The sequence below is a fragment of the Tamandua tetradactyla genome, chromosome 10, assembly GCF_023851605.1.
Source record: "Tamandua tetradactyla isolate mTamTet1 chromosome 10, mTamTet1.pri, whole genome shotgun sequence".
Classification (NCBI taxonomy): domain Eukaryota; kingdom Metazoa; phylum Chordata; class Mammalia; order Pilosa; family Myrmecophagidae; genus Tamandua; species Tamandua tetradactyla.
In genome coordinates, this window is record NC_135336.1 from 102,494,808 (window position 1) to 102,522,393 (window position 27,586).

Here is a 27,586-nt window from a genome sequence, read left to right on the forward strand (position 1 = left end):
CTTTCATTCCCATAAGTTCTGTGCTTTGTGTTTTCAGACTTTTGATGTCTTCTTTTTGTTCATTCCTTGCCTTCTTTATATCCTCCCTCAATTCATTGATTTGGTTTTTGATGAGGTTTTCCATGTCTGTTCGTGTATTCTGAATTAATTGTTTCAGCTCCTGTATCATTTGAATTGTTGGTTTGTTCCTTTGACTGGGCCGTATCTTCAATTTTCCTAGTGCGATTTATTATTTTTTGCTGGCATCTAGGCATTTAATTACCTTAATTAGTTTATTCTGGAGATTGCTTTCACTTCTTTTACCTGGGGTTTTCTTGCTGGATGAATTTGTTGTCTATCTGTTCTTTGACATTCAGTTCAGCTTTTTTTGGACCTCTATCTTAGGTTTTATTTAACAGAGGAGAATTTTTCAGTTCTTGTTTTCTTGTTTCTTGCCCTGCTTTGTATGGTGCCTTCCCCCCCCCCCACCCTTAGGAGGGTCTACTTAGGTATAATAGACCCCAATTGGATTTTCCCAGACCAAACTGGCCTCTGATCAGGAGAAAAGAGTCACCTGCTTCGGTTTTCCCTGAAGGCGAGACCCAGCAGGTTGAAAGACTTTCCTGTGAAGTCTCTGGGCTCTGTTTTTTTTATCCTGACCAGGATGTGGCACTTGTCTGCCTGCAGGTCCCACCAGCATAAAATGATGTGGTACCTTTAACTTTGGCAGACTCTCCCTGCTGGGGCATGGTGGAGACAGAGAGGTTGTAGGCTGGTTTTAATGACTTCAAATGACCATGTCCTGGTGTCTGAATTCCTTGAGGGAGGGATTCCACCTGAGTTGGGCTTCACCCCTCTCCTGGGGAAGGCACAGGCTCCAGACAGGCCCTCAAACGAGCTTGTTTCTGCCTATGCCGGGGGCAGTTGCAGCCTGAGAAGTCCTGCCGCTGTATCCAAAGGCAGTCAAGCTTCCGTAGAAACACAGCCACAAAACCCTTGTTTCCTTCCTTTTCCTCTTCCTCTGTCAGCCCTGCCCCCCTGGTGCCGGGGTAAAAATGAGTGAGCTCCGCTTTGACCAGGTTCACCTGAGCTGGGGGCCTATATTTAGTAGTCAGAATTTGTTAATTAATTCCACAATTAGCGTTTGGTTGTGCTCAGCCCCTGCTGCTGGTCAAGTCTCCTTCCTTTCCCCTCTGGGATGCAGCCTGTGGGGGAGGGGTGCCAGCTGCCATGGCTTGGGGAACACGGTTCTGGGGAGGCTCGTAGCTGGTCCAGCTGGTCCAGACTGGGGTACGCTGTGTGTCCGGTCACTGCCGTGACCCCAGGAGCTGTTCTGTACTGTTTCTGGTTATTTAGGTGTTCTGGAGGACAAACTAAAATGCGTACATTGCTAAGCTGCCATCTTGGCCCAGAAGCTGCAAATATATTTTAATATTGATTGTTAAGTTAGCCTGAACAGAGCAATGTTAGTTATATGATTTATTTTCTATTTTTGAGTAAATAGTTTTTAATATGTGTCCACAGTAATATTTTAAATATCCTTATATATGTCTGATTCTATAGAGCCCTGATTGTTTCCTTAGGATAAATTCTAAGAGAATTACTGTGCTTAAGGATTTGAACATTTAACATTTTCCCTATATATGTGATAGTTTTTGTGAATTTATTTCTCATAGATTATATTGAGTTCTAATTCAAAGTGCCTGTAATATTGGAGACAGCATAGTAGTTGCCTCTAGCTTCTTGACTCCTAGACCTTGTTCCAAAGACGATTTTAATTGATGTTTTATCAGTGAACTGGAGAAAAAATATGTATGCTTCGTTTTCCTTTTATAAGACAGAATACAAATTTAGATACATGTTGTCTTATTTAGAAGTATCCTAAATATCTTAGTAACTTTGTTTTTCCCTCCAAGTTTGTTAATTGGCATCCATTCATGTAGAGTATAGCAGTAGTAAAATGTTGCTGTTCAAGCAAGTATTTGGGGATGTGTGTGAGTTTAGCAATTAGTGTATGGATGATTTATTTTTTTAATGCTGATTAGCTTGTCTTAAAATTTAGTTATTGGAAAGTTACAGGCCCAAATGGCAATATGCATACTTCTATGCTGTAGAGCTGACCAAGGAACTTACTAACAATAAATTGGTTATATTAAACTTATAAAATTTACAGTTGAAAAGCAATAACAAAATACTTTAAAAGTAGTCTATTTAAGGCAACACTCATGGTACACTTAGAGCATCCTCCCTGAAATTTGGGGGGATTTGAAGTCGCTGCACGCATTTACACATGCACCCTTAAAATTTGCAGCATTGCCAAACTTTGCATTATGGTCAGTCATTTGGTAGTAATTTGAAGCAGAGTCCTTATAGTAGGAAAGCGTTAATATCAGCTCATGAATACCACAGTTTGTTAATCTTTAATAATTTACATAGTAGGTTATTAGTTAATAGCCTTTTATTATATATAAAAACAAGTATTTATAAAATTGCTTAGTATTCTGTTTTTTTTTTTTTAATTTTTTGCTTGGGTAGGCACCCAAAATCGATCCTGGGTCTCTGGCATGGCAGGCAATAATTCTGCCACTGAGCCATCATTGCGCCACCCATTTTTGAGTTTTAAGAAGTAAAGAAAGACTTTGTTTTGATTCATTTATGACCCTTTGTTGAGATCACATTTTGAGAACTAATACTCAGAGGCTCTTTCAAGATCTTTTCTAGGCTACTGGTATCTAAAATGAGTTTTTTTTTTTGTGGGCAGGCACCAGGAATCGAACCCTGTCCTTGGCCATGATAGGTGAGAACTCTGCCTGCTGAGCCACCGTGGCCTGCCCTAAAATGAGTTTTATTGACTGAAAATATAAATCGATGTATGTCCTTAATGCCCATTTGTTTCAGAGTGTTTATTTCAGGAGGGATATTTGCAGTAAGCTATCCACATGAAAAAAGTTTTTGTAACAAAATATTTGTGTACAATTGGTTGTAATAGTTTCTTGTTTTGTTTTTTGTTTTCTAGATTGAAGGACAAGGACATGGAGCTGTGTTTGACTGTAAGTTTTCACCAGATGGACAACATTTTGCCTGCACAGATTCTCATGGACACCTTCTGATATTTGGTTTTGGATGCAGCAAATCATATGAAAAGGTCATTTTCAGTACTTTACTCTTGTAGTATGTAAACTACTAGTATGATTTGAGTTCCTTGTTCTTTCTGGTTATAATTAACTGCTAACTATTTGTTTTTTTAGCATATATAACTTCAAAATGCCAATCTGTAAACTTCACTTTTCTAGATTCCTGATCAGATGTTCTTCCATACTGACTATCGACCACTGATTAGAGATTCTAATAATTATGTCTTAGATGAGCAAACTCAGCAGGCTCCTCATCTTATGCCTCCACCATTCTTGGTAGATGTAGATGGAAATCCTCATCCAACTAAGTTTCAGAGATTAGTACCAGGCCGAGAAAATTCTGCAGATGAACATTTGGTTCCACAGCTAGGCTATGTGGCAACAAGTAAGTGCAAAGTCCTTAAAAACTTTTTTTTTAAATGCTGCCATACTTTCAGTTTCACCAGTCATCAACATTTTGCAGTATTTTTTTTCTCATTATTTCTATAGGTACATCTATTTCTTTGAGCCATTTGAGACTAAATTGTGGACACTGTGTCCCTTTGTACTTCAATATATATTTTCTAAGAACAGAGGTATTCTTTTACAGAGTCATAGGCAATTATAAAAATTAGGGTATTTAAAGTGCATATGATGCCATTATCAAATCTGTGTTATGTAGCCACGTTTTGCCAGTTAATCCAATAGTGCCTTTTATAATTTTCTTTTCATCCCTTATGTAGCTTTCACTTTGGGACCACTCATTAAATTTAGTTGTTATGTTTCTTTATTCTGCTTTAGTTTTTCTTTGAATTTCATGATGTTGATAATTTTAAAAGTACTGGCCAGGAATTTATAGAATGCCCCTCAAATTGAATTTGTTCTTTTTGGTCAGGTTCAGATTTTGTGCTTTTTTTGACTGAAGGCAACTTATATAAATAATGATGTAGCCTTCTTAGAGCACCACCTTAGAATGCTTATGGTTGTGGTTTGTACAGATGACTGGTTTCGTTATCTTTGCACTCGGTGAAACTGGCGTTTGCCAAATTTTCCATTGTAAAGTTACTGTTTTTCTCTTTGTAATTTGAGTAATCTGTGGAGATATATTACATAAATATCCTGTTACTTATCAAACTTTTATCCCCAAGTTTTGATATCTCTTGATAATTTTTATTTTTCAGTCGTTACTATGAGAGTTGCCAGAATGTTATTTTGTAGTTCCATCTTTGCATCTTTATTTGTTAGTTGGCATTTTACTACTCCCCCTTTTATTTATTTATCCATTTCATTAGGTTTTGTGTAGATGGACAGGATGTTATGTAATGGTATCTAATCTATTTCTGTCGTTGTTTTTGATCCTCAAATTATCCTAGCTTTGATTATGAGAGCCTTTTCAAGCTGGCTCTTACATACTTTTCCCAAATCTTCATTGTATGTGCCCTTCCTTACGTTCTGACACAAGATGTTCCAGGTTCAGACTTGTACTCTCACTGTCCTAGCCAAGTGCAGAGATTTTGTTTTGTTAATAGCAGTGCAGAGTTTCTGTACAGATAGTATTATGGGAGTGAAAAAAAAAGCTATTTTGTTTAAGTGATGATTGATTTACTAAAACTAAATCAACAGTTAAAATTAAAGCTTGATGTAGCTCGTTACTTACTGTTTAAAGCCTTTGTTTTATTATTTATTACCTTTATTGAAGTATTTATATAGCATATTCACAAATTTTAAATGTAAAATTCAAATGAGTTTTGGTAAGTTTTATTACACAATCATATAACTATCCAAAATCAAGATATAGAACGTTTCCAACACTCCAGAACATTCTCTGGGCCCATTTGGAGTTGGTCCTCTACGTTTCCCAGACCCCTTATGACCAGTGATCTATTTTCTGCCGCTTTAATTTTGTCTTTTCAGGAAATTTCATATAAATGTAATTGTATAATATGTTCTCTTTTTTGATTGGTTTCTTTCACTTAGTGTGATGTTTTTGAAATTCATCCATGCTGTTGTGCATAGTAATTTGTTCCTATTTAATGATTGGTGGTGCTCTGTTTTGTGTGTGTGTGTGCTATGTGCATGTGTTTATACCACCACTAGTTGATTGAATCACTAAGAGTTGAAAGACATTTGGTTTGTTTCCAGTTTGGGGTTATTGTAAAGAGTGTTGAAGTCTCTAATTGTAACATGGATTTGTCTTATTTCTTCTTTTAGTTTTATCAGTTTTAATATTTCAAAGCTTTGTTGTTAGGTATGTATGCATTTCACGTTGTTTGCCCTCTTGACAACTTAAACCTTTTATCATTGAGATGTCCCTCGTTATTCTTGGTAATATTTCTTCTTTTGAAGAGTTATTTTGTTCATGTTAATATAGCCTTTTTTTTAAAAAAAAATAACCTTTTTTGATTGGTATTGGCATGATATATCTTTTTTCAATCTTTTATTTCTAATGTGTCTATATTTAAAGTGGGTTTCTTGTAGCAGTGTGTTTATCTACCAGTTTATTTTTTACTTTGAATATATACCATGTAAACATAGAACATTTACATTTAATATTTTCTCTTTACGTGTTTGTGTATTTCCCTCCTTTTTTGCAGTTTTCTTTGGAGTTGATCTTTTTTTTTTTTCCGCATTGGCAGGCACTGGGAAAGGAAACCAACCCAGGTCTCCGGCATGGGAGGCAAGAACTCTGCCTGCTGAGCCACCGTGGTCCACACGGAATTGATTAATTTTTTAGTGTTCCAGGTTATTTCCAGTAATGTCATCTTAGCAATACTGTTTTATTTATTTTATTGGTTGTTCTAGGGCAGCAGTTGTCAGTTTGTGGTTCCCAGACTTATAGGGGACCTACATCTCTCAGAGACTCTGTGAAGTCACAGAAATATTCGGTATAATTCTGAGTTATTACTTGCCTTTTATTTTTTTTTTGACGGTGTTGGCCTTTGCACAGATAGTGCAGAAGCCATGGTGGCTAAAACTGGTGACACTTGAGCACAAATTTTGGCACCGAAGTTTTAGTAGATGGTTTATTCTTTACTGCTTTGCACTTGAATATACATCTTTTTAGTAGTCTGAGTGTTAAAACTGGAAGTATGCATAAAATGTATTGTGTATTACAAGGTCTCAGTTCTGGCTGGTAGGAACTAGAACTATTTCTAGCCCTTTGAGAGCTCCTTGACGTTTTTGGCCTGCTTTCTTGTGTCCTTGCTCTCACCCCTCCCAGCTTAGTGGGGTTTACTTCATGCATGTGTACATATCAGTATTTAGTCGAATACTAATTAGTATTGCACTTTAGTTTTTGGACCTCTCTGCGAATCTCTGGAGCTTTCTCTTTGTGCAGCTAACCTCTCTGGTATTGAGCCCTGCATATTTTAGGCTCCCCTCTTCCCAAACACCAACCTCTTGTCTCCTCCAGTCATTAAGACCTCTGGGTGCTGATCGGGTATCCTTCCCTCTTCTTGTGCTACAGCCTGGTGACTGCCTTCAGGGAGTTATCTGAGGGCAATCAAAGGTTTGCCTTCATTTTTTTCCCCTTGTCTCAGAGATCACGTTTTTGTGCTGCCTGTTGTCCAATGTGTAAAAGCCCTTGCTTGATATATATTTTTCCAGTGTTGCAATTTATAGTGGAAGGGCAGTTCCTATAGCAAATAAGCCTTCATGGTAGAGCCTTTTTTTTTTTTTTTTCCACATGAGCGGGCACCGGGAATCGAACCCGGGTCCTTGGACAAGGCAGGCAAGCACTCTTACCTGCTGAGCCACCGTGGCCCGCCCGAGCCTTTGTTTTATATCTGAATATTGATTGTATTATGCCAGATTATTCTGATTATCTTTACCAAGTTAGATTTAAGTATTCTGTGCTGTGAAAGAAAAATAATATAGATCTAGGTTTTTTCCAGGGGTAGGAGTGGGTTAGAAGCCTCTTTTTCTACTGTTTTCCCTTTGGATCCATGTTATGATCTTATGATATTATGAATTTAATGTTAAACTCAGTCCTGTTTAAACTTTTTTTTTCTTTCATTTAAGATTAAACATCTGCTTCTTGCTTTCTTAGCTCTTTTTTCCTTTTTTGTGTCATCAATAATTTTCTGTAGTGATTTTTAAGAGGAAGTTAATCTAAGAAATTTAGCTCTTGTAAGTTCTTTTCTATTTTCCATAGTAAAAAAATCGGTGAGCTGTACAGTAATCCAACTCAAGTATTGGGATAAAGTATTTTTTCCTTAAAGAACTACATGAGTCTTTTTTTTTGGTTTTTTACATCTGTTACTGTGGTGACATAGAATATCCTTGCTTTCCTTTTGATACCCTATTAAATTTCATTTTGTTAGTGTTCTTCTTACAGGTGTGTGGGAGAAAGGTTGGGGACTGAACTGTGTGGCTTACCTTCTAAGAAGATGCATCTTATGGTGGGAGGTTTAGATGGAATTATTTGCGTAATATTGTTAAATTTAGTTATATTTCCAGACAACACAACCATCTTAGACTTCTCATCCATTAACGCTAAACCGTGAACCTATTAAATGTCTCTTAAATAAATTATTTGAATAATTAAAAAAAATAGTTTGTTTTTTTAAATATTTTTTTATTCATTAAAAAAATTAACTAACACAACATTCAGAAATCATTCCATTCTACATATACAATCAGTAATTCTTAATATCATCACATAGATGGATATTCATCGTTTCTTAGTACATTTGCATCGATTTAGAAAAAGAAATAGAAAGACAACAGAAAAAGAAACAAAACAATAATAGAGAGAAAAAAATAAAAAAAAAAAAGGAAAAAAAAAAACCCTATACCTCAGATGCAGCTTCATTCAGTGTTTTAACATAATTACATTACAATTAGGTAGTATTGTGCTGTCCATTTCTGAGTTTTTGTATCCAGTCTTGTTGCATAGTCTGTATCCCTTCAGCTCCAATTTCCCAATATCTTATCCTATTTCTATCTCCTGATGGTCTCTGGTACCAATCACGTTATTCCAAGTTTATTCTCTAATGTCGGTTCACATCAGTGGGACCATACAGTATTTGTCCTTTAGTTTTTGGCTAGTCTCACTCAGCATAATGTTCTCTAGGTCCATCCATGTTATTACATGCTTCATAAGTTTATCCTGTCTTAAAGCTGCATAATATTCCATCGTATGTATATACCACAGTTTGTTTAGCCACTCTTCTGTTGATGGGCATTTTGGCTGTTTCCATCTCTTTGCAATTGTAAATAATGCTGCTATAAACATTGGTGTGCAAATGTCCGTTTGTGTCTTTGCCCTTAAGTCCTTTGAGTAGATACCTAGCAATGGTATTGCTGGGTCGTATGGCAATTCTATATTCAGCTTTTTGAGGAACCGCCAAACTGCCTTCCACAGTGGTTGCACCATTTGACATTCCCACCAACAGTGGATAAGTGTGCCTCTCTCTCCGCATCCTCCCCAGCACTTGTCATTTTCTGTTTTGTTGATAATGGCCATTCTGGTGGGTGTGAGATGATATCTCATTGTGGTTTTGATTTGCATTTTTCTAATGGCCAGGGACGTTGAGCATCTCTTCATGTGCCTTTTGGCCATTTGTATTTCCTCTTCGGAGAAATGTCTGTTCAAATCTTTTTCCCATTTTGTAATTGGATTGACTGTCTTTTTGTTGTTGAGTTGAACAATCTCTTTATAAATTCTGGATACTAGACCTTTATCTGATATGTCATTTCCAAATATTGTCTCCCATTGTGTAGGCTGTCTTTCTACTTTCTTGATGAAGTTCTTTGATGCACAAAAGTGTTTAATTTTGAGGAGCTCCCATTTCTTTCTTTCTTTCTTCAGTGCTCTTGCTTTAGGTTTAAGGTCCATAAAACCTCCTCCAATTGTAAGATTCATAAGATATCTCCCTACATTTTCCTCTGTTTTATGGTCTTAGACCTAATGTTTAGATCTTTGATCCATTTTGAGTTAACTTTTGAATAGGGTGTGAGATATGGGTCCTCTTTCATTCTTTTGCATATGGATATCCAGTTCTCTAGGTACCATTTATTGAAGAGACTGTTCTGTCCCAGGGGAGTTGGCTTGACTGCCTTATCAAAGATCAAATGTCCATAGATGAGAGGGTCTATACCTGAGCCCTCTGTTCGATTCCATTGGTCAATATATCTATCTTTATGCCAGTACCATGCTGTTTTGAGCACTGTGGCTTCATAATATGCCTTAAAGTCAGGCAGCGCGAGACCTCCAGCTTTGTTTTTTTTCCTCAAGATACTTTTAGCGATTTGGGGCACCCTGCCCCTTCAGATAAATTTGCTTATTGGTTTTTCTATTTCTGAAAAATAAGTTGTTGGAATTTTGATTGGTATTGCGTTGAATCTGTAAATCAATTTAGGTAGAATTGACATCTTAACTATATTTAGTCTTCCAATCCATGAACATGGTATGCCTTTCCATCTATTTAGGTCTTCTGTGATTTCTTTTAACGGTTTTTTGTAGTTTTCTTTGTATAGGTCTTTTGTCTCTTTAGTTAAATTTATTCCTAAGTATTTTAGTCTTTTAGTTGCAGTTGTAAATGGAATTCGTTTCTTAATTTCCCCCTCAGCTTGTTCATTGCTAGTGTATAGAAACACTATAGATTTTTGAATGTTGATCTTGTATCCTGCTACTTTGCTGTACTCATTTATTAGCTCTAGTAGTTTTGTTGTGGATTTTTCCGGGTTTTCGACGTATAGTATCATCTCGTCTGCAAACAGTGATAGTTTTACTTCTTCCTTTCCAATTTTGATGCCTTGTATTTCTTTTTCTTGTCTAATTGCTTTGGCTAGACCCTCCAACACGATGTTGAATAACAGGGGTGATAATGGACATCCTTGTCTTGTTCCTGATCTTAGGGGGAAAGTTTTCAATTTTTCCCCATTAAGGATGATGCTAGCTGTGGGTTTTTCATATATTACCTTTATCATTTTAAGGAAGTTCCCTTGTATTCCTATCCTTTGAAGTGTTTTCAACAGGAAAGGATGTTCAATCTCGTCAAATGCCTTCTCTGCATCAATTGAGATGATCATGTGATTTTTTTGCTTTGATTTGTTGATATGGTGTATTACATTAATTGATTTTCTTATGTTGAACCACCCTTGCATACCTGGGATGAATCCTACTTGGTCATGATGTATAATTCTTTTAATGTGTTGCTGGATTCGATTTGCTAGAATTTTGTTGAGGATTTTTGCATCTATATTCATTAGAGAGATTGGTCTGTAGTTTTCTTTTTTTGTAATATCTTTGCCTGGTTTTGGTATGAGGGTGATGTGATGTTGGCTTCATAGAATGAATTAGGTAGCTTTCCCTCCACTTCAATTTTTTTCAAGAGGTTGAGCAGGATTGGTACTAATTTTTTCTGAAATGTTTGGTAGAATTCACATGTGAAGCCGTCTGGTCCTGGACTTTTCTTTTTCGGAAGCTTTTGAATGACTGATTGAATTTCTTTACTTGTGATTGGTTTATTGAGGTCATCAATTTCTTCTTGAGTCAAAGTTGGTTGTTCATGCCTTTCTACGAACTTGTCCATTTCATCTACATTGTTGTATTTATTAGTGTAAAGTTGTTCATAGTATCCTGTTATTACCTCCTTTATTTCTGTGAGGTCAGTGGTTATGTCTCCTCTTCCATTTCTGATCCTATTTATTTGCGTCCTCTCTCTTCTTCTTTTTGTCAATCTTGCTAAGGGCCCAACAATCTTGTTGATTTTCTCATAGAACCAGCTTCTGGTCTTATTGATTTTCTCTATTGTTTTCATGTTCTCAATTTCATTTATTTCTGCTCTAATCTTTGTTATTTCTTTCCTTTTGCTTGCTTTGGGGTTAATTTGCTGTTCTTTCCCCAGTTCTTCCAAGTGGACAGTTAATTCCCGAATTTTTCCCCTTTCTTCTTTTTTGATGTAGGCATTTAGGGCAATAAATTTCCCTCTTAGCACTACCTTTGCTATGTCCCATAGGTTTTGATATGTTGTGTTTTCCTTTTCATTTGCCTCGAGATATTTACTAATTTCTCTTGTAATTTCTTCCTTGACCTACTGGTTGTTTAAGAGTGTGTTGTTCAGCCTCCACGATTTGGTGAATTTTCTGGCACTCTGCCTATTATTGATTTCCAACTTCATTCCTTTATGATCTCAGAAAGTGTTGTGTATGATTTCAATCTTTTTAAATTTGTTGAGACTTGCTTTGTGACCCAGCATATGGTCTATCTTTGAGAATGATCCATGAGCACTTGAGAAAAAGATGTATCCTGCTGTTGTGGGATGTAATGTCCTATAAATGTCTGTTAAGTCTAGCTCATTTATTGTAATATTCAAATTCTCTGTTTCTTTATTGATCCTCTGTCTAGATGTTCTGTCCATTGATGAGAGTGGTGAATTGAAGTCTCCAACTATTATGGTATACGTGTCTATTTCCCTTTTCAGTGTTTGCAATGTATTCCTCATGTATTTTGGGGCATTCTGATTCGCTGTGTAAATATTTATGATTGTTATGTTTTCTTGTGTAATTGTTCCTTTTATTAGTAGATAGTGTCCTTCTTTGTCTCTTTTAACTGTTTTACATTTGAAGTCTAATTTGTTGGATATTAGTATAGCTACTCCTGCCCTTTTCTGGTTGTTATTTGCATGAAATATCTTTTCCCAACCTTTCAGTTTCAATCTATGTTTATCTTTGGGTCTAAGATGTGTTTCCTATAGACAGCATATAGAAGAATCCTGTTTTTTTAATCCATTCTGCCAGCCTATGTCTTTTGATTGGGGAATTCAGTCCATTAACATTTAGTGTTATTACTGTTTGGGTAATACTTTCCTCTACCATTTTGCCTTTTGTATTATATATATCATATCTAATTTTCCTTCTTTCTACACTGTTCTCCACACCTCTCTCTTCTGTCTTTTCGTATCTGACTCTAGTGCTCCCTTTAGTATTTCTTGCAGAGCTGGTCTATTGGTCACAAATTCTCTCAGTGACTTTTTGTCTGAAAGTGTTTTAATTTCTCCCTCATTTTCGAAGGACAATTTTGCTGGATATAGACGTCTTGGTTGGCAGTTTTTCTCTTTTAGTACTTTAAATATATCATCCCACTGTGTTCTTGCCTCCATGGTTTCTGCTGAGAAATCTACACATAGTCTTATTGGGTTTCCCTTGTATGTGATGGATTGTTTTTCTCTTGCTGCTTTCAAGATCCTCTCTTTCTCTTTGACCTCTGACATTCTGATTAGTAAGTGTCTTGGAGAACGCCTATTTGTATCTGTTCTCTTTGGGGTTTGCTGCACTTCTTGGATCTGTAATTTTAGGTCTTTCATAAGAGTTGGGAAATTTTCAGTGATAATTTTTTCCATTAGTTTTTCTCCTCCTTTTCCGTTCTCTTCTCCTTCTGGGACACCCACAACACGTATATTTGTGCGCTTCATATTATCATTCAGTTCCCTGAGCCCCTGTTCAAATTTTTTCATTCTTTTCCCTATAGTTTTTATTTCTTTTTGGATTTCAGATGTTCCATCCTCTAGTTCACTAATTCTACCCTCTGTCTCTTTAAATCTACCATTGTAGGTTTCCATTGTTTTTTTCATCTCTTCTACTGTATCTTTCATTCCCATAAATTCTGTGATTTGTTTTTTTCAGACTTTCCATTTCTTCTTTCTGTTCATCCCTTGCCTTCTTCATGTCCTCCCTCAATTTATTGATTTGGTTTTTGAAGAGGTTTTCCATTTCTGTTCGTATATTCAGAATTAGTTGTCTCAGCTCCTGTATCTCATTTGAACTATTGGTTTGTTCCTTTGACTGGGCCGTATCTTCAATTTTCTTGGTGTGATTTGTTATTTTTTGCTGGCGTCTGGACATTTAATCAGATTACCCTGAGTGTGAGACCCAGCAGGTTGAAAGATTTTCCTGTCAAGTCTCTGGACTCTGTTTTTTTTATCCTGCCCGGTAGGTGGCGCTTGTCTGTCTGCGGGTCCCACCAGCGAAAGATGTTGTGGCTCCTTTATTAATGCCACTATTGGTGTTTGGTTGGACCCAGTCCCTGCCACTGTCGGAAACTCCCGCCTCTCCCACCAGGCAGCCGCCTGTGGGGGAGGGGTGCCAGTCGTGGGGCAGCGGCCTGAGGAACTCGCCGGTCCGAGACTTGCTGCCGGACCGGGAAGCCACCTTTGGGGGAGGGGCGCCAGTTGCCAGCCGCTGCGGCCTGGGGAACTCGCCGATCCGAGAACTGCCCCCAGACCCAGAAGCCGCCTGCGGGGGAGGGGCGCCGGTCGCCGCGGCTTGGAAAACTTGCCTCTCCGAGACTCTGAGCTGATCCGGGAAGCATACAGTTTGTTTTTAAAATCATTCTGTGCTTTACGTAAGAAGGTTACTGGGTGAGTTACAGATAAAAACAGTTTGAGTTTTTAAAAGTGTATCTTTGAGAAAGTGCTACTTTGGCCCAGTGGGAAAGATGTGTATAAATGTCTCCATTAATTCACTATTCTCCCATGCTTCTTGATGCAGAAGGGCTAAATGATTTTATTTTCTCTTTTTTTCCTTTTTGAGAAAATGGAGAAGAAATAAAATGTCACTGTTTTACTCTGCATCAAAAATGACACATGGTTGCTCTCTCTCAGAGACTGGGAAATAATAAGATTTTAGTGAAATATATAAATAAGTCGCATAAGATTGAAACACTGCAATAAAGCTTTCATAGGAATATATTTCCATGTACTACCTTCCAGGAATTTAAGATACTATATGGAGGAGATTAAAAAAAATTTTTTTTTTGAAAAATAACATGTATATATATAAAGCAATAAATTTTGAAGTATGTTTTAACAAGTAGTTGTAGAGTAGATTTTTTAAAACCTGTTTTTATTGAGAGAACAAAACAATATACAAACACGAACATTCTTAACATATGAACATTCCATACTTGGTGTACAATCAGTGGCTCACAGTAGCATCACATAGTTGCATATTCATCATCATAATCATTTCTTAGAACATTGGCATCACTCCAGAAAAAGAAATGAAAAAAGGGAAAGCTTATATGTATCAAACCCCTTATCCCTCCCTCTCATTAACCACTAGTATTTCCATCTACCCAATATATATTAACTTTTGTTCTCCCTGTTTTTTTTTTCTACCCCTTACCACTCCCTTTCATTGATCACTAGTATTTCAATCTACTCAATTTATTTTAAACTTTGTTCCCCCTATTATTTATTTTTCATACGTATTTTTTACTCATCTGTCCATACCTTAGATAAAAGGAGCATCAGACACAAGGTTTTCATAGTCACACAGTCATACTGTAAAAGTATAGAGCAGGTTTTAAAGTTTGGTATGGGTTATAAGGTTCCATCTGATTACTCGTTTTTTCTTCCAGCTGTTGCAAGACACTGCACACCAACAGAAATACAATGTAATGATTCAGCGTTCACCCTCATTTGTTAAATCCTATCTTCTCGATTGTACTCTTTTTAAATAACATGTATACATAAAAGCAGTAAATTTCAAAGTACATCGCAACAGTTTTAGATTTGAGAGTTTGGTGGGTTACAGTTCCACAATTTTAGGTTTTATTTCTAGGTGCTCTCAGGTACTGGAGGCTAAAAGAAGTATCAGTGTAATGATTCAGCACTCATACTCATTTGTGAAAACCAACCTTCTCTGTATAATTCCACCATCACCTTTGATCTTTCTCCCACTGTTTAGGGGTATTTGGGCTATACCTATTCTAACTTTTTCAGGTTGGAAGGTACTGTTGATAATATGGGATAGGGGAATGGAAATAGTTGATATTCTGGAAGGGCTGGCTCCTTTGCATTGCTAGACTTAACAGGTTCAGGTTCAAGACTTAACCTATCTGGAGGTTGTAAATTTTGGAAAGTTACCCTAGTGGATGGAACCTTTGTAGAATCTTATATAATACCCTAGGTATTCTTTAGGATTGTCTTCCAGTTTGCTAGATGCTGGAATGCAATATACCAGAAACGGAATGACTTTTAAAAAGGGGGAATATATTAAGTTGTAGATTTATAGTTCTAAGGCCATAAAAGTGTCCCAGTTAAAGCGAGTCTACAAAAATGTCTAAATTCAGGCTCCAACAAGAGGCCTTTCTTGAGTGAAAGGGTCACTCAATTTCACTTGAGTGAAAGTGAAATTCAGGTTTTTTCTCTCAACTGGAAAGGCACGTGGGAAACATGCTAGGTTTCTCTCCAGACCTCTTGTTTCATGAAGCTCCTCCCAGGGGTGTATTCCTTCTTCATCTCACAGGTCTCTGGCTGAATGGGCTCCCAAGGCTCTCGTGGCTCTCCTGGCTCTGAAACTTTTTCAAAAATCTTTCCTCTTTTAAAATTTCTGGTAAACTAATCAGGACGCACCTGGAATGGGTGGTACTATATCTCCCTTTAATCAAAGGATAGTACCCACAATTTGGTATGTCACATCTCTGGAGGTAACCTAATTAAGCTTCCAACCTACAGTACTGAGTAGGGGCTAAAAGAAATGGCTACCTCCACAAAAGGAGCTAGAATTAAAACATGTTTTTTCTAGGGCACATAATCCTTTCAAACTGGCACAAATTGGCAGGGGTGGTTTTGGCTGGGGTTTGGCAAATTATGATAGGTAGCATTGTCTAATTGAATGAAGCCTGTGTAAGAATGACCTCCAGAGTAGCCTTTCGGCTCTATTTGAATTCTCTCAGCCACTGATTCCTTATTTGGAGATTTTTATAGTGTTTAGAACTTTAAAGGAAGGGCTTTGTTTTCTTTGAATCTTTTCTCTTTCTTCTTTACAAATGTGTAGGGTGCCTCTTTAATTTGATTATTTTTTAAAAACAGGAATTGTGACAATTGCTAATGGAATTTTAAATATAAATATATTCTACCAAAAGATTTTTTTTTGGCTTGATTTCTGTTCTTATGTTATTCATCGAATTCATTCATTGGATTTGTAGGTGATGGAGAGGTAATTGAACAAATTATAAGTCTACACACCAATGATAATGGTGAACGAAGCCCAGAGTCAAGTATTCTTGATGGAATGATAAGACAGTTGCAACAACAGCAAGATCAGAGAATGGGAACAGATCAGGATATTATTTCAAGTGGATTTCCAAATGGGGAAGAAACACCTCGAAGAGGTAATAAATATATGAATAATATTTTGCCTTTTTTTTTTTACATGGGCAGGCACTGGGAATCAAACCTGGGTCCTCTGTCCTCTGGCATGGCAGGCGAGCATTCTTGCCTGCTGAGCCACTGTGGCCCGCCCAATATTTTGCCTTCATATGGCAAGGTTAAAATTGAAGAGTAAATAAAGTCACTGGTCAGGTAAATGCAATATGAACAACTTAAGTAACAATGTCTTACTTTTACAATTTAAGTAGTAGTCTTAAGGTAGGTGTAATAGGTACAAAGTTGGTGTACGAAGAAATGGCTAAATGTTTTTCAGTTACTATGCAAGGCTTTTGAAACCTTTTTGCACTAAAGTTAGAATATTTACAAAATTTTATTTAACAAATGGTAGTAACTGTTTTGTAAATGTAACTGCATTTCTAAGTTTTCCTTTTCTTTTAACCATTTAGAATTAAAAAAAACATTTTGGATGGAGCACCAGTTTTTCTTAATGAATCAGAGAGCTTGCACTGAATTTTCAGGGCCAAGTACATGAGATTGGAATGTGGTAGTAGGTAGAGGAAATAATCTAGAGGGTACTGGCAATTGTGCAAATGAAAATGCCCAGTAAAATAAATGCTAAAGATTAGAGATTTCAGTTCTTGTACAATACCTTAAAAATCCCATCAGTGCCTAAAAGGTAACCCTTACCCTGTCACATCTGTACAGGGCATTTGTAACTAATTTAAATAGCTTTCTTTTTTTCTTTTTTGCTAAATGTTTCTATTTGTCAGTTGGGTAATTTTCATTTTCTTTTTTATAGACTCTTAGTTCTTATTTTGTAATGGCAACTAATGGGAAAATAATTCATTTCACAGAACTCTGTGTTGCACAGATGTATTAGTTAGGGTTCTCTAGAGAAACAGAATCAACAGGAAACACTCACAAGTATAAAATTTATAAAAGTACCCCAAGTAACCGTGAGAACGCAGAGTCCAAAATCTGCAGGGCAGGTTGTGAAGCCAACAATTCCGATGGAGAGTCTGGACAAACTCCACAGGAGAGGCTTGCAGGCCAAAGCAGGAAGAGAGCCTATCTCTTCTGAATCCTCCTTAAAAGGCTTCCAGTGATTAGATTAAGCATCACTCATTGCAGAAGACATGCCCCTTGGCTGATTACAATTGGAATCAGCCATGGATGCAGCTGACGTGATCATGATTTAATTCTATGAAACGTCCTTATCGCAACAGACAAGCCAGCACTTGCCCAACCAGACAAACAGGTCCCACCACTTGGCCAAATTGACACATGAACCTGACCATGATAGCTAATTAATTTATAGTCTGGGAATGTAAGCTTTTATTTAGGGAAGGAAACTATTTAAAATATACTTAAGAAATTCCTCTTGACTATAAATCGAGAAGTGGGATTGCTGGGTATGTACACATGAGCTTTCAGCTTTATAAGGTAATGTTATACTGTTTTCCACAGCAGCTGTACAGTTTAAACTTCTACCAGTAATGTATAAAAATTGCTATTGATTCACTTCTTCAATATTTATGGTTAGATTTCTTGATTTTACCATTCTGATGGAAGTCAAATGCTAAAGCAGTCTTATCATTAATGAGGTTGAATGTCTTAACGTTTTTTTTGGCCATATTTGTTTCATTTTTTCCCTCTTTTTTTTTTTTTTTGCATTCTTGATCACATTTTTTATTATTTGACGTTCTTTGGAGAATTTAATCCTATATTTTTAGATACAGTGTTGCTTATCTTTGTGGATTATTTTGTATTGTGAGCTCAATTTAGGAAGAAATTAGTGGGAATGATATGTAGCCAAAGTTTAAGGTTTATCTTTTTGGAATGGCTTCAGAAATGATTCTGTAAGGTATCCAGGGTTATCGTTTTTTTAGTAAAATATTTTGTTCAGTCTTTGAACTTGTTTTATATCTGACACATTGCCTTTACTGAAAAGAAGAAAATGGCATAAGATCTGGCTGCCACAAAGATAGGTTGTAGTTGTGCACAGGGGGTAACCTTGGTGAAAGATTTAAAGGCTTTATCTCTCCTTTAAAACTCAAGCTCTTGGACAACTGACTTGTGACCTTTCATTCAGTTTCTTCTTTGTTTCTAGCCTGAGGTGATTTGCAAGTTTGCTGATTCATTAAAAAGGGTATTTGTTATATCTTACATAACATTTCTAGGTGTCTGTGGAAGGAGAATTTTCAAGTCACATTGTTAGACCACAAAGATAAATTTTCATGTTTTTAAAAAATTTTTATCTAAATTGGATCGAATGTTATGTAGAAATATTTCTTGTTATAAAATGGTTATGAAAGTCTTGTTTCACTTGCAGAACTGAGTTTCTTTTATTTTAGTCATTATTTACCTTCCCATGGGCTGGCTGAACTTTTAAGTACCTTTAAAGCTAAATACCTTACAGATGAATTTTTTAAATTTTGGTAAAGTTATATTGTCAGTGCACTAGGAATATAAAGAAAATCTAATATGGGGAATTAAGGCATTTTTCTCTTAAATATATAGCATAACACCTAGTTTTTCCAGTTTTTATTTTAAAAAAATCCTATAGAAAAGTTGCAAGAAGAATACAATGCTAGCATTTCCACACAGCATTTTATTTTTGTGCATTTTTAATATCCACTCTGGCAGCTAACTGCCTTAGATTATTATCTCTTTAGGTACCAATTAATGTTTTTGTTAGTGCTCTGGTTGTAAGATTGTCTTGGTTTTCAGCAGTCTGTCTTCGTTGCTGATTTTTCCATGAGATGTACTTTTAGTATATAATTTGCTATGAGGTACAGTTTTTAGAAATACATGTAGAAAATTGTAATAGAAATGCCTGTATATTAAAAAATTTCAGAATGTCCAATAAAGATGCAAGTGGAGATTAATAGTATGTTAATGATGTTCAGTGTTCTGTATTTTGCGTCATTGATCTCAGTCACATTAAAATCTTTTCTCAGATTATTTCAGTAGAGCCTTATTTTATTTTTGGTATATATCTTAAAATGTATGCTTGATATATGCTGAATAATAGTTTGAAATTTGTTTTGGGTAATTTCTTGGTCATGTTTTCCTAGGCTTTAGACGATTAAGCTTAGACATCCAGTCCCCTCCAAATATTGGTTTGCGTCGTAGTGGACAAGTTGAAGGTGTTCGTCAGATGCATCAAAATGCTCCACGTAGTCAGATTGCTACAGAACGTGACCTGCAAGCTTGGAAGCGAAGAGTGGTTGTACCAGAGGTACCACTAGGCATTTTTAGGTTTGTTTTAGGATATCATTATCTATTTACATTGCTTGTATCTGCAGCATTATATAAATTTTATGGTTATTTACACATCCTTTATTTCATTAGTAGTTGTAAGATAATCATTTGTATTTTAGTAATGGGTGGATGTTTTATTTGTGGTAGGAAACTGTCCGAATTGTTTTTTAACTTTTTACTCTGGTAAGTGTTTTTATAGATGGTCTTGTTTCATCTATCCTGCCAACTAATTGTCTCCCTTTAGTATATTTTGAAAGAAATCCCAGACATAATATTTTTTCCATATTTCAGTATGTATTTCTAAAAGATAAAGATTCATTCTAAAATATAATTTTATATTTTATCTTATCTTATATCTATATAAGATAGATATCTTATATAGATATCTTACCACCACCCTATATCTTACCACACTTAAAAAATATATAGTTCCTAACTATAACCAAATATCCAGTCAGTATTTAAATTTCTAATTGTTTCAATGCCATAAATGGTTTTATTTCATGCCTATTTTATGGGTGGTATAATTCTATAAGGAGACATATGATATCTGTCTTTCCATGATGTTAGCCGGCGTTGATGCTTGATGCCTATATCCATTAATTCATTAGGGGTTATAGAATAATGATATTACAATTTCTATATGAGAGGCAGAATAGACTCTTGATTCTTTTGTTTCGTATATCTTAAAAATAATTCCTTATCAGTCTCTAGCAGCTACCAGTTTGTGTGTGAGATTTTTTTGTTCGTGTGAATTCACTGTACAAATCAAGTTGATGTGATCCAACTTATTTCAGATATGCCATAATGATGTTCAAAGTATACCATCTCTGGCCAGGAGAAGCCTCCTGAAGTTGCTTCATAAGTCCTTTTGCATGACTATAGTAGTTTTAGATAGCTTTTTGGCTATCAGGCATGGCAAGATATTATAGGCTTATCTTGTAAATTTTTGCCCTATATCTAGAATCAGTCTTTCCTCTTAAGCACCCCTGTTTTTTTTTTTTTAGTGTGAAATGATATTTCATAATTATTATCTGGGCAGTAGGGACTTCTTTTCTATTGAGTTGTAATGTGTTGGCTTTTTTTTTTTTTGACATGGGCAGGCACCGGGAATTGAACTTGGCATGGTAGACAAGAACCTTGCCACTGAGTCACCGTGGCCTGTCCTTTTTTTAATTTTAATTTTTTTGTTTTAATGGTTTGGTTTTTGAGTTACTGATAAAATGGAGGCAGCAAAGTTTTTTTTCACTGACACCTGGAATGTTCCAGTATTCAGTTGTTTGTGTCTCTCAATAACTGACACCTTGAGATAATTTTAAGTGTTTCTGTATTAGTACAGTTTGAACAATTGGTAGAGTAAAATTGGATAGCACTTAAATATTGTATGATGACTTTGAGAAGGCTTATAAGTATGCAAAATAATGAAAATTGAAATCTGGAGTTGTGATGAGAAACTCAGAAAACTGCTAGCATGTATGCAGAATGCTGAGGGAGAAACAGTATCATGAGTGAAAGACATGAAGAATACTTCCTTAAACACACAAGTATGTAATCTCTCATATAAAGGAAAACGTGAAACTAGGTAACTTAAGGCTGGAATTGGTTTCACAATTAATCAGGGACTCCGCTGTGAACAGAATTATGATCTACTGTTAATCTAAGTGTGGGCTACATCTACCTTGAGAAAAAAAGCAGTTTCTTTAGAAATCAATCTTTCTCTTTACCAGCATTTGAATTTGTACTCAGTTGAGTGCCCGAAGTCATATCTTGGAACATGGCAGTCACTTGAATTCTCTAATCAAAGAGAAGGAAAATGATCTTCAGTCCTTCCTCATTGTGACAGGTCCATTGCTTTAAAACATTAGAATCTTTGTATCACGTGATCAAAATGTAGGTAATTAGAAGAACTAGTAACATTGCTCTTCTTGTTTTATTAATTATAAAACATGTAGTTTGAATGAGTTTGGAAAAAGAAGAATCTTTATTTTTTCTTCTGGTAAAGGAACTGCTATCTTGGTTAATCAGAGACATTTTGAGGAGCTGATGAAAAGGTTCTATGAAAAATAGAGCCTTTTATCTCTGAGATTTTATTTAAACTCATTAAATTTATAGCAAAGTATGCAGCTTGACTTTTGTTTTAACTTTAAGGATTTTCTGTATTATTAAAAATGTATAAAATTATATGATTCATAGAAGAATAATGATGCATTTTTGCTCCTATGTTCTCTAGTCATCCTTTGGTTCATTAATATATTTGGGGCTTTGTAGGAAATTGGAAGATTTCAGAATAGAGAAAGGAGAAGAGGAAAGAAACCTTTATATAATAGGAAGAAAAAGGAAGACACTCCAGCTCTCACAAAAGGTAACCTAAAAATCTGTTTTTTTAGAAGTAAGCAAATTAGAAATTTAATCTCATGTGGAAGATAACATCAAGTATATTATATGTAAGTACTGTGTTTAGCTGTAGCTTTTGGACAGTCTCAAGAGTTTTCTTTTTGGCCTGTGAAAATATTAGTAATTTTCACTTATATTCAAATATTTCATGTTCAAATATTTCATGTTTCATGCTCCTCAGTTTGGGATTTTAAATATCAGTCTTAAGGTTGTACAGCTTTTAGGAAGGGGTAGGTTAAAAATTTGAAGTTGTTTCATGTCTAAAAATGCTAAAGGATTCTGGAAAATCATTGTCTATTGACCATTCAGTCAAGAGCAAGAATACAACTAGCACATCAGAAGCACTTTGTGTCCATTCCCATACACTATTCTTTTCTTCCATACATAACCAAATACCTTGACTTCTAAAAGCATCAATTAGCTTTGCATAATTCTGAAGTTCATCTGAGTACCTTTCCTTGGGGGCAACATTACCCTCAAGTGGGTGAAAATGGTTTTCAGGAGTAGGAAAAAATCAGCTGTTAAAATGGTTTGTGTCCCCTCAAAGCTCAATCCTCTCCAACAAAGTCTTATTCCTTAATATTTAATTTCTCTGTTTGGATTTTCTTGTGAATCACATGAGCAATATCAACATTGAGTTCGTGGAAAATGCCCAAAATGTATGGAGAATCAGTGCTGCAAAACTATGGTGAATAGATTGTTGAGATTGGAAGACTTGCTCTCAGTTGGTTGCTTTATGTTGAGGTCCTGATGAGAGTGATGACCTGTGTGTGCCTTTCGGCTACCATTGGCTGCCTTGTGTTTTAAGTTTATTCTCAGTGCTTTTGTATGTGACTGGAGCTGTAAGGATTAAATAAAAATACAAATTTGAAATTTTCCTTTTTCTACTGAATTTAACCTTTTATGCTTATGAAATATCACTCTTTATCTGTAATAAAACATTCTAATTTTAATTTTTATATTATCATAGCTGTGCTAGCTTTCTTTTGGTTAGTGTTTATATAGTATATGTTTTATTTTGTCTCTGTTTTCCTTGTGAGACTCTAGTTCTATATGTTAGACTTTCTCTACTTATTCCCTTTAGTTTCTTAGTTTATTTTCTGTTGTTTTGGATTTTCTTACCTATATTTCAGTTCATTAGTTCTCTTCAGCTGTGTGCAATTTACTGTTTATTGTGTCCTTAATTTTAGTTACTTGTATTTTTTAGTTCTTGAATTTCCATTTTGTTACTTTTTTTAATTGAAGATTTTTTAGTTTTATATTCAAAGTTAGCATTTTTTTTTTTTTTTTTTTTAGTTTTGTAGATGTCTTGGACAATCCATTCAAAGATTACTCAGGCCAGCTTGATGCAGCCTGTGTCCTTCTTATACTGTTCAAAACCTTGGCAGCCAATTTCCAGATCAGACTGTGCCACTTTGAGCACATGCAGCAAGGGTGGGTACTCTGGTTGAATTTTCCATGTGGTTCCAGTGGAGATTCTGATGACCCATCTTGCATTCAGGGGTGCAATGATACTTTTTTACTGTTTCTAGTTCTCTGCTGGAGTTCTCATTACTTTAATTCCTTGAGAATCAGCCATAGTTATTTTAAAAAGCCATGCCTGATAATTTCATTATTTCAATTTCTTGTGGGTTGTTCTGGTTTACTAGCTGCCAGAATGCAATATACCAGAACAGAATGGCTTTGAAAAGGGGGAATTTAATAAGTTGCTAGTTTACAGTTCTAAGGCTGGCAAAATGTCCCAATTAAAACAAGTCTATAGAAATGGCCAATCTAAGGCATCCAGGGAAAGATACCTTGGTTCAAGCAGGTCGATGAAGTTCAGGGTTTCTCTCTCAATTGGAAGGGCACATGGCGAACATAGAGTTTCTCTCTCATCTGGAAAGGTACATGGTGAATGTGGTCAGGGTTCCTCTCTCATCTGAAAGGGCACATGGCAAACACAGAGTCATCTGCTAGCTTCCTCTCCTGGCTTCCTGTTTCATGAAGCTCCCTGGGAGGCATTTTCCTTCTTCATCTCCAAAGGTTGCTGGCTGGTAGACTCTGCTTCTTGTGGCTATGTCGTTCTGCTCTGCTCTCTCTGAATCTCTCATTCTCCAAAATATTTCCTCTTTTATAGGACTTCAGAAGCTAATCAAGACCCACCCAAATGGGTGGAGACATGCCTCTTCCTAATCCAGATTAACAACCATGCTTGATTAAATCACATCTCTAGGGAGATGATCTAGTTACAGTTTCAAGCATACAGTACTGAATAGAGATCAGAAGAAATGGCTGCCTTTACAAAATGAGATTAGGATTAAAACATGGCTATTCTAGGGTACATACATCATTTCCAGCACATGGGTATCTTCCCATTTTCTTTTTTTTTTCATTTGTTTGCAGTCAGATTTTCTTTGTTGTCTGCTAATTTGATTGAATGTTAAACATTAGAGATGTTCTAAAGTTTTCTCCAGGAAAGATTTACATTTGGCTTGTGTTAGGCTACTAGGGCACTATCAATTCTTATATTACCTTAATCTAAGTGTGGGCTGCATCTACCTTGAGAAAAAAAGCAGTTTCTTTAGAAATCAGTCTTTCTCTTTACCAGCATTTGAATTTGTACTCAGTTGAGTGCCCGAAGTTGTATCTTGGAACATAGCAGTCACTTGAATTCTCTAATCAAAGAGAAGGAAAATGATCTTCAGTCCTTCCTCACTGTGACAGGTCCATTGCTTTAAAACATTAGAATCTTTGTATCACGTGATCAAAATGTAGGTAATTAGAAGAACTAGTAACATTGCTCTTCTTGTTTTATTAATTATAAAACATGTAGTTTGAATGAGTTTGGAAAAAGAAGAATCTTTATTTTTTCTTCTGGTAAAGGAACTGCTATCTTGATTAAAGCCAAGGATGGGCTTTATTTTCTAGAAATTACTGTTCTGTCTGTGCTTCACTGAAGTCCAGGAGACAGTCCTCTGGGTTAGCAACCATAGTCCTCTAGCGTTCTGAGGGAGAACTTGGAAAACTGCCTTCTACATATAGGGCAAATTCTGGGACAGTTGTTCAAGGCACCACCAGACAGATTGTGCCAGATATATGTGCTTCTCATGTGTGTAAGATAGCTACCCTGTTCTGTCCGAAACTAGGACACAGGATGGACACTGGGAGCACCGACTAGCTCCTTGCCAAGCCGGTGATGGAGTGGAGTAGGGGCCAGCCAGGGCACCTATTGATTATTGATAAGTCTTCAAATACATACGTTCCATGTATGTATACATTCAATGGCTCACAGTATCATCACATAGTTATGTAGTCATCACCATTATCATTTTTTAGAACATTTGCATCACTTCATAGAAAGAAATAAAAAACTCATACATACCCTACTAGGCTCTTACCTTCCCTCTCATTGACCACTAATATTTCCATCAACCCAATTTATTTTACCCAAAAATAAAATATTATTTATTTTTTATCCATATTTACTTACTCATCTGTCTGTACCCTGGCAAAAAAGGAGCATCAGACACAAGGTTTTCACAATCACACAGTCACATTGTAAAAGTTTTATCTTTATACACTCGTCTCCAGGAATCAGGTCTACTGAAATACAGTTTAACAGTTTCAGGTAATTCCCTCCAGCCGCTCCAATACACCATAGACTAAAAGGGGCTATCTACCTTTTGCATACGAATAACCTCCAGAATAACCTCTTGACTCTGCTTGAAATCTCTCAGCCACTGACCCTTTATTTTGTCTCATTTCTCTTCTCCCTGTTTTGGTCAGGAATGCTTTCTCAATCTTACAATTTGAGTCCTGGCTCATCCTAGGAGTTCTGTACCATATTACCAGGGAGATTTACCCCTGGAAGTCATGTCCCATGTGTAAATCCTACCACTTTTAAGCAGGCTTTTTCTTGATTGGGTCTGCCCCGTTATTGCAATCCTTTAACTGTTCTCTGGACTTTGAGAAAGATACTTCTGCCAGTTCTTGCTGGTTAGTTGGTGATGTGTGGAAATTATAAAACAGAACAGTGTTCATCAAACTTTTGGCATTCGTGTGAAAATTAATTTGTGAAGCAAGTCAAGGAATATTTGCTTTTATTGGGTGATTGTACATACATGGTATTTAGGGAATGGTACACTTGTTTGGTTTTTAATCAGTCTAGTGTCTTGGCTTATTTTTAAGATTTGTTAAAATAATTAAATAAAAATTAATAAAAAGTGGTATTTTAAAATTCAAATACAACTGAAAGTCACCAAAGAATTTATAACCTGGAAAAATATCTTGGGATAATATTTGAGGACTATTTCAGATATTTCTTTCTGTGTATACAAATAGTGATATATTTCTTAAGCTTGGTTACTATAACATGTATTTAAAATGTATGTTTCTCACTTATAAAATTTATATTTTTAAATTAATGTTTTTGTTATTTTCTCCTATTTATAGTAAACCAACTAATGTAGAACTAGTTTGAAAATTGCTGATCTAATGTGACTTCTCTTATAACTTCTGAATAACTTTAGAATAAAAATAACAAGTTTGATTTAATAACGTATAAAAATAGCATCTGTCCATGTATATTTTTAATTAAAAAATTTTAAAGAATTAACTTTAAAAAACCCATTTTAGTGACTATTGGACTACTTAAGTGTTGTTTTTCATCTGCATATTTCTTTTTTTCAGTCTGATTCGGTAGTTTTAATATCACAGTCTAGGCAGAGGACATGTAGGCGTAAATATCAAAATTATGCTAGAAGAAATCCTGGACGGCTTGAATCATCTTCTGGAAGTGAGTCTTCAAGCTCTGTAAGACATGTGAGTGTTATAAGTTTGAAATAAATAAAATAGTCTTAAATGCATTTATCTTAATTCTTTAGTTTGAATTAACCCTGAAATTATGTAAAATGTAACAATCCGTAGGGATTAAGATGAAATTTCAGATATTGCATTAAAAAAAGATTAAGATGAAATTTCAGATATTGCATTAAAAAGAATTGTTGTCATTGTTTATCGAGATAGCACATACATATAGGTTAACAATTAAGGGTACATTTCACTGTTGTTTAGTGTATTCATGGTGTTAGGCAGACATCACCACTATTTAATGTAAGAATATTTTCATTTCCCTCCCCCTAGCCAAAAAAAAAATAAAAAAAGAAAGATAGCCTATATTCTCCCCTCCACTCAGCCTCTTGCAGTTACTGATCTTCTGGCCGCCTTTTTGTACTTGCCTGTTTTAGACAGTCTGTATAATGGAATCATGCAGTGTGATTTTGTGACTGGCTTATTTCACTTAGCATAATGTTTTCAAGGCTTATCCACATTGTATCATGAATCAATAACTTCATTCTTAATTTGTTTTTTTATTAGAGAAGTTGTAGGTTTACAGAAAAGTCATGCAGAAAATAATTTCCATATACCCTCCTCCAGTTATTCTTGTTTTTAACGCTTTGCCTTAGTGCAATACCTTTGTTACAATTGATGAAAACAATTTTATAATTATACTTATTAACTATAATCCATAGCTTACATTTGGGTTCACTGTTTGTTGTCGAACAATCCTATGGTTTTCAGGCAATTTTTATTTTAGTAACATTCATACAACCTAAAATTTCCCCTTTTACCGTCATTCAAATAGATAATCAGTGGTGTTTTGTTTATAGTATTGTACTACCAAACTTTTCTATCACTCCAAACAAAAACTCTGTACCAACTCTCTTTTCCTTA

General features: G+C 35.6%; 1 protein-coding gene across 5 annotated transcripts in view; it reads left to right on the top strand.

Moving 5' to 3' along the window:
* Positions 1-27,586, top strand: part of BRWD1 (bromodomain and WD repeat domain containing 1) — a 241,510-nt gene that overhangs the window by 85,574 nt on the left and 128,350 nt on the right. For all 5 annotated transcript variants that reach the window (XM_077119066.1, XM_077119067.1, XM_077119062.1 and 2 more), the window contains exons 16-21: positions 2,996-3,124; positions 3,273-3,498; positions 16,030-16,215; positions 19,291-19,474; positions 21,746-21,839; positions 26,543-26,674. In XM_077119066.1, the coding sequence (XP_076975181.1) occupies positions 2,996-3,124; positions 3,273-3,498; positions 16,030-16,215; positions 19,291-19,474; positions 21,746-21,839; positions 26,543-26,674 (951 nt within the window). The remainder of the gene's footprint in view (positions 1-2,995; positions 3,125-3,272; positions 3,499-16,029; positions 16,216-19,290; positions 19,475-21,745; positions 21,840-26,542; positions 26,675-27,586) is intronic.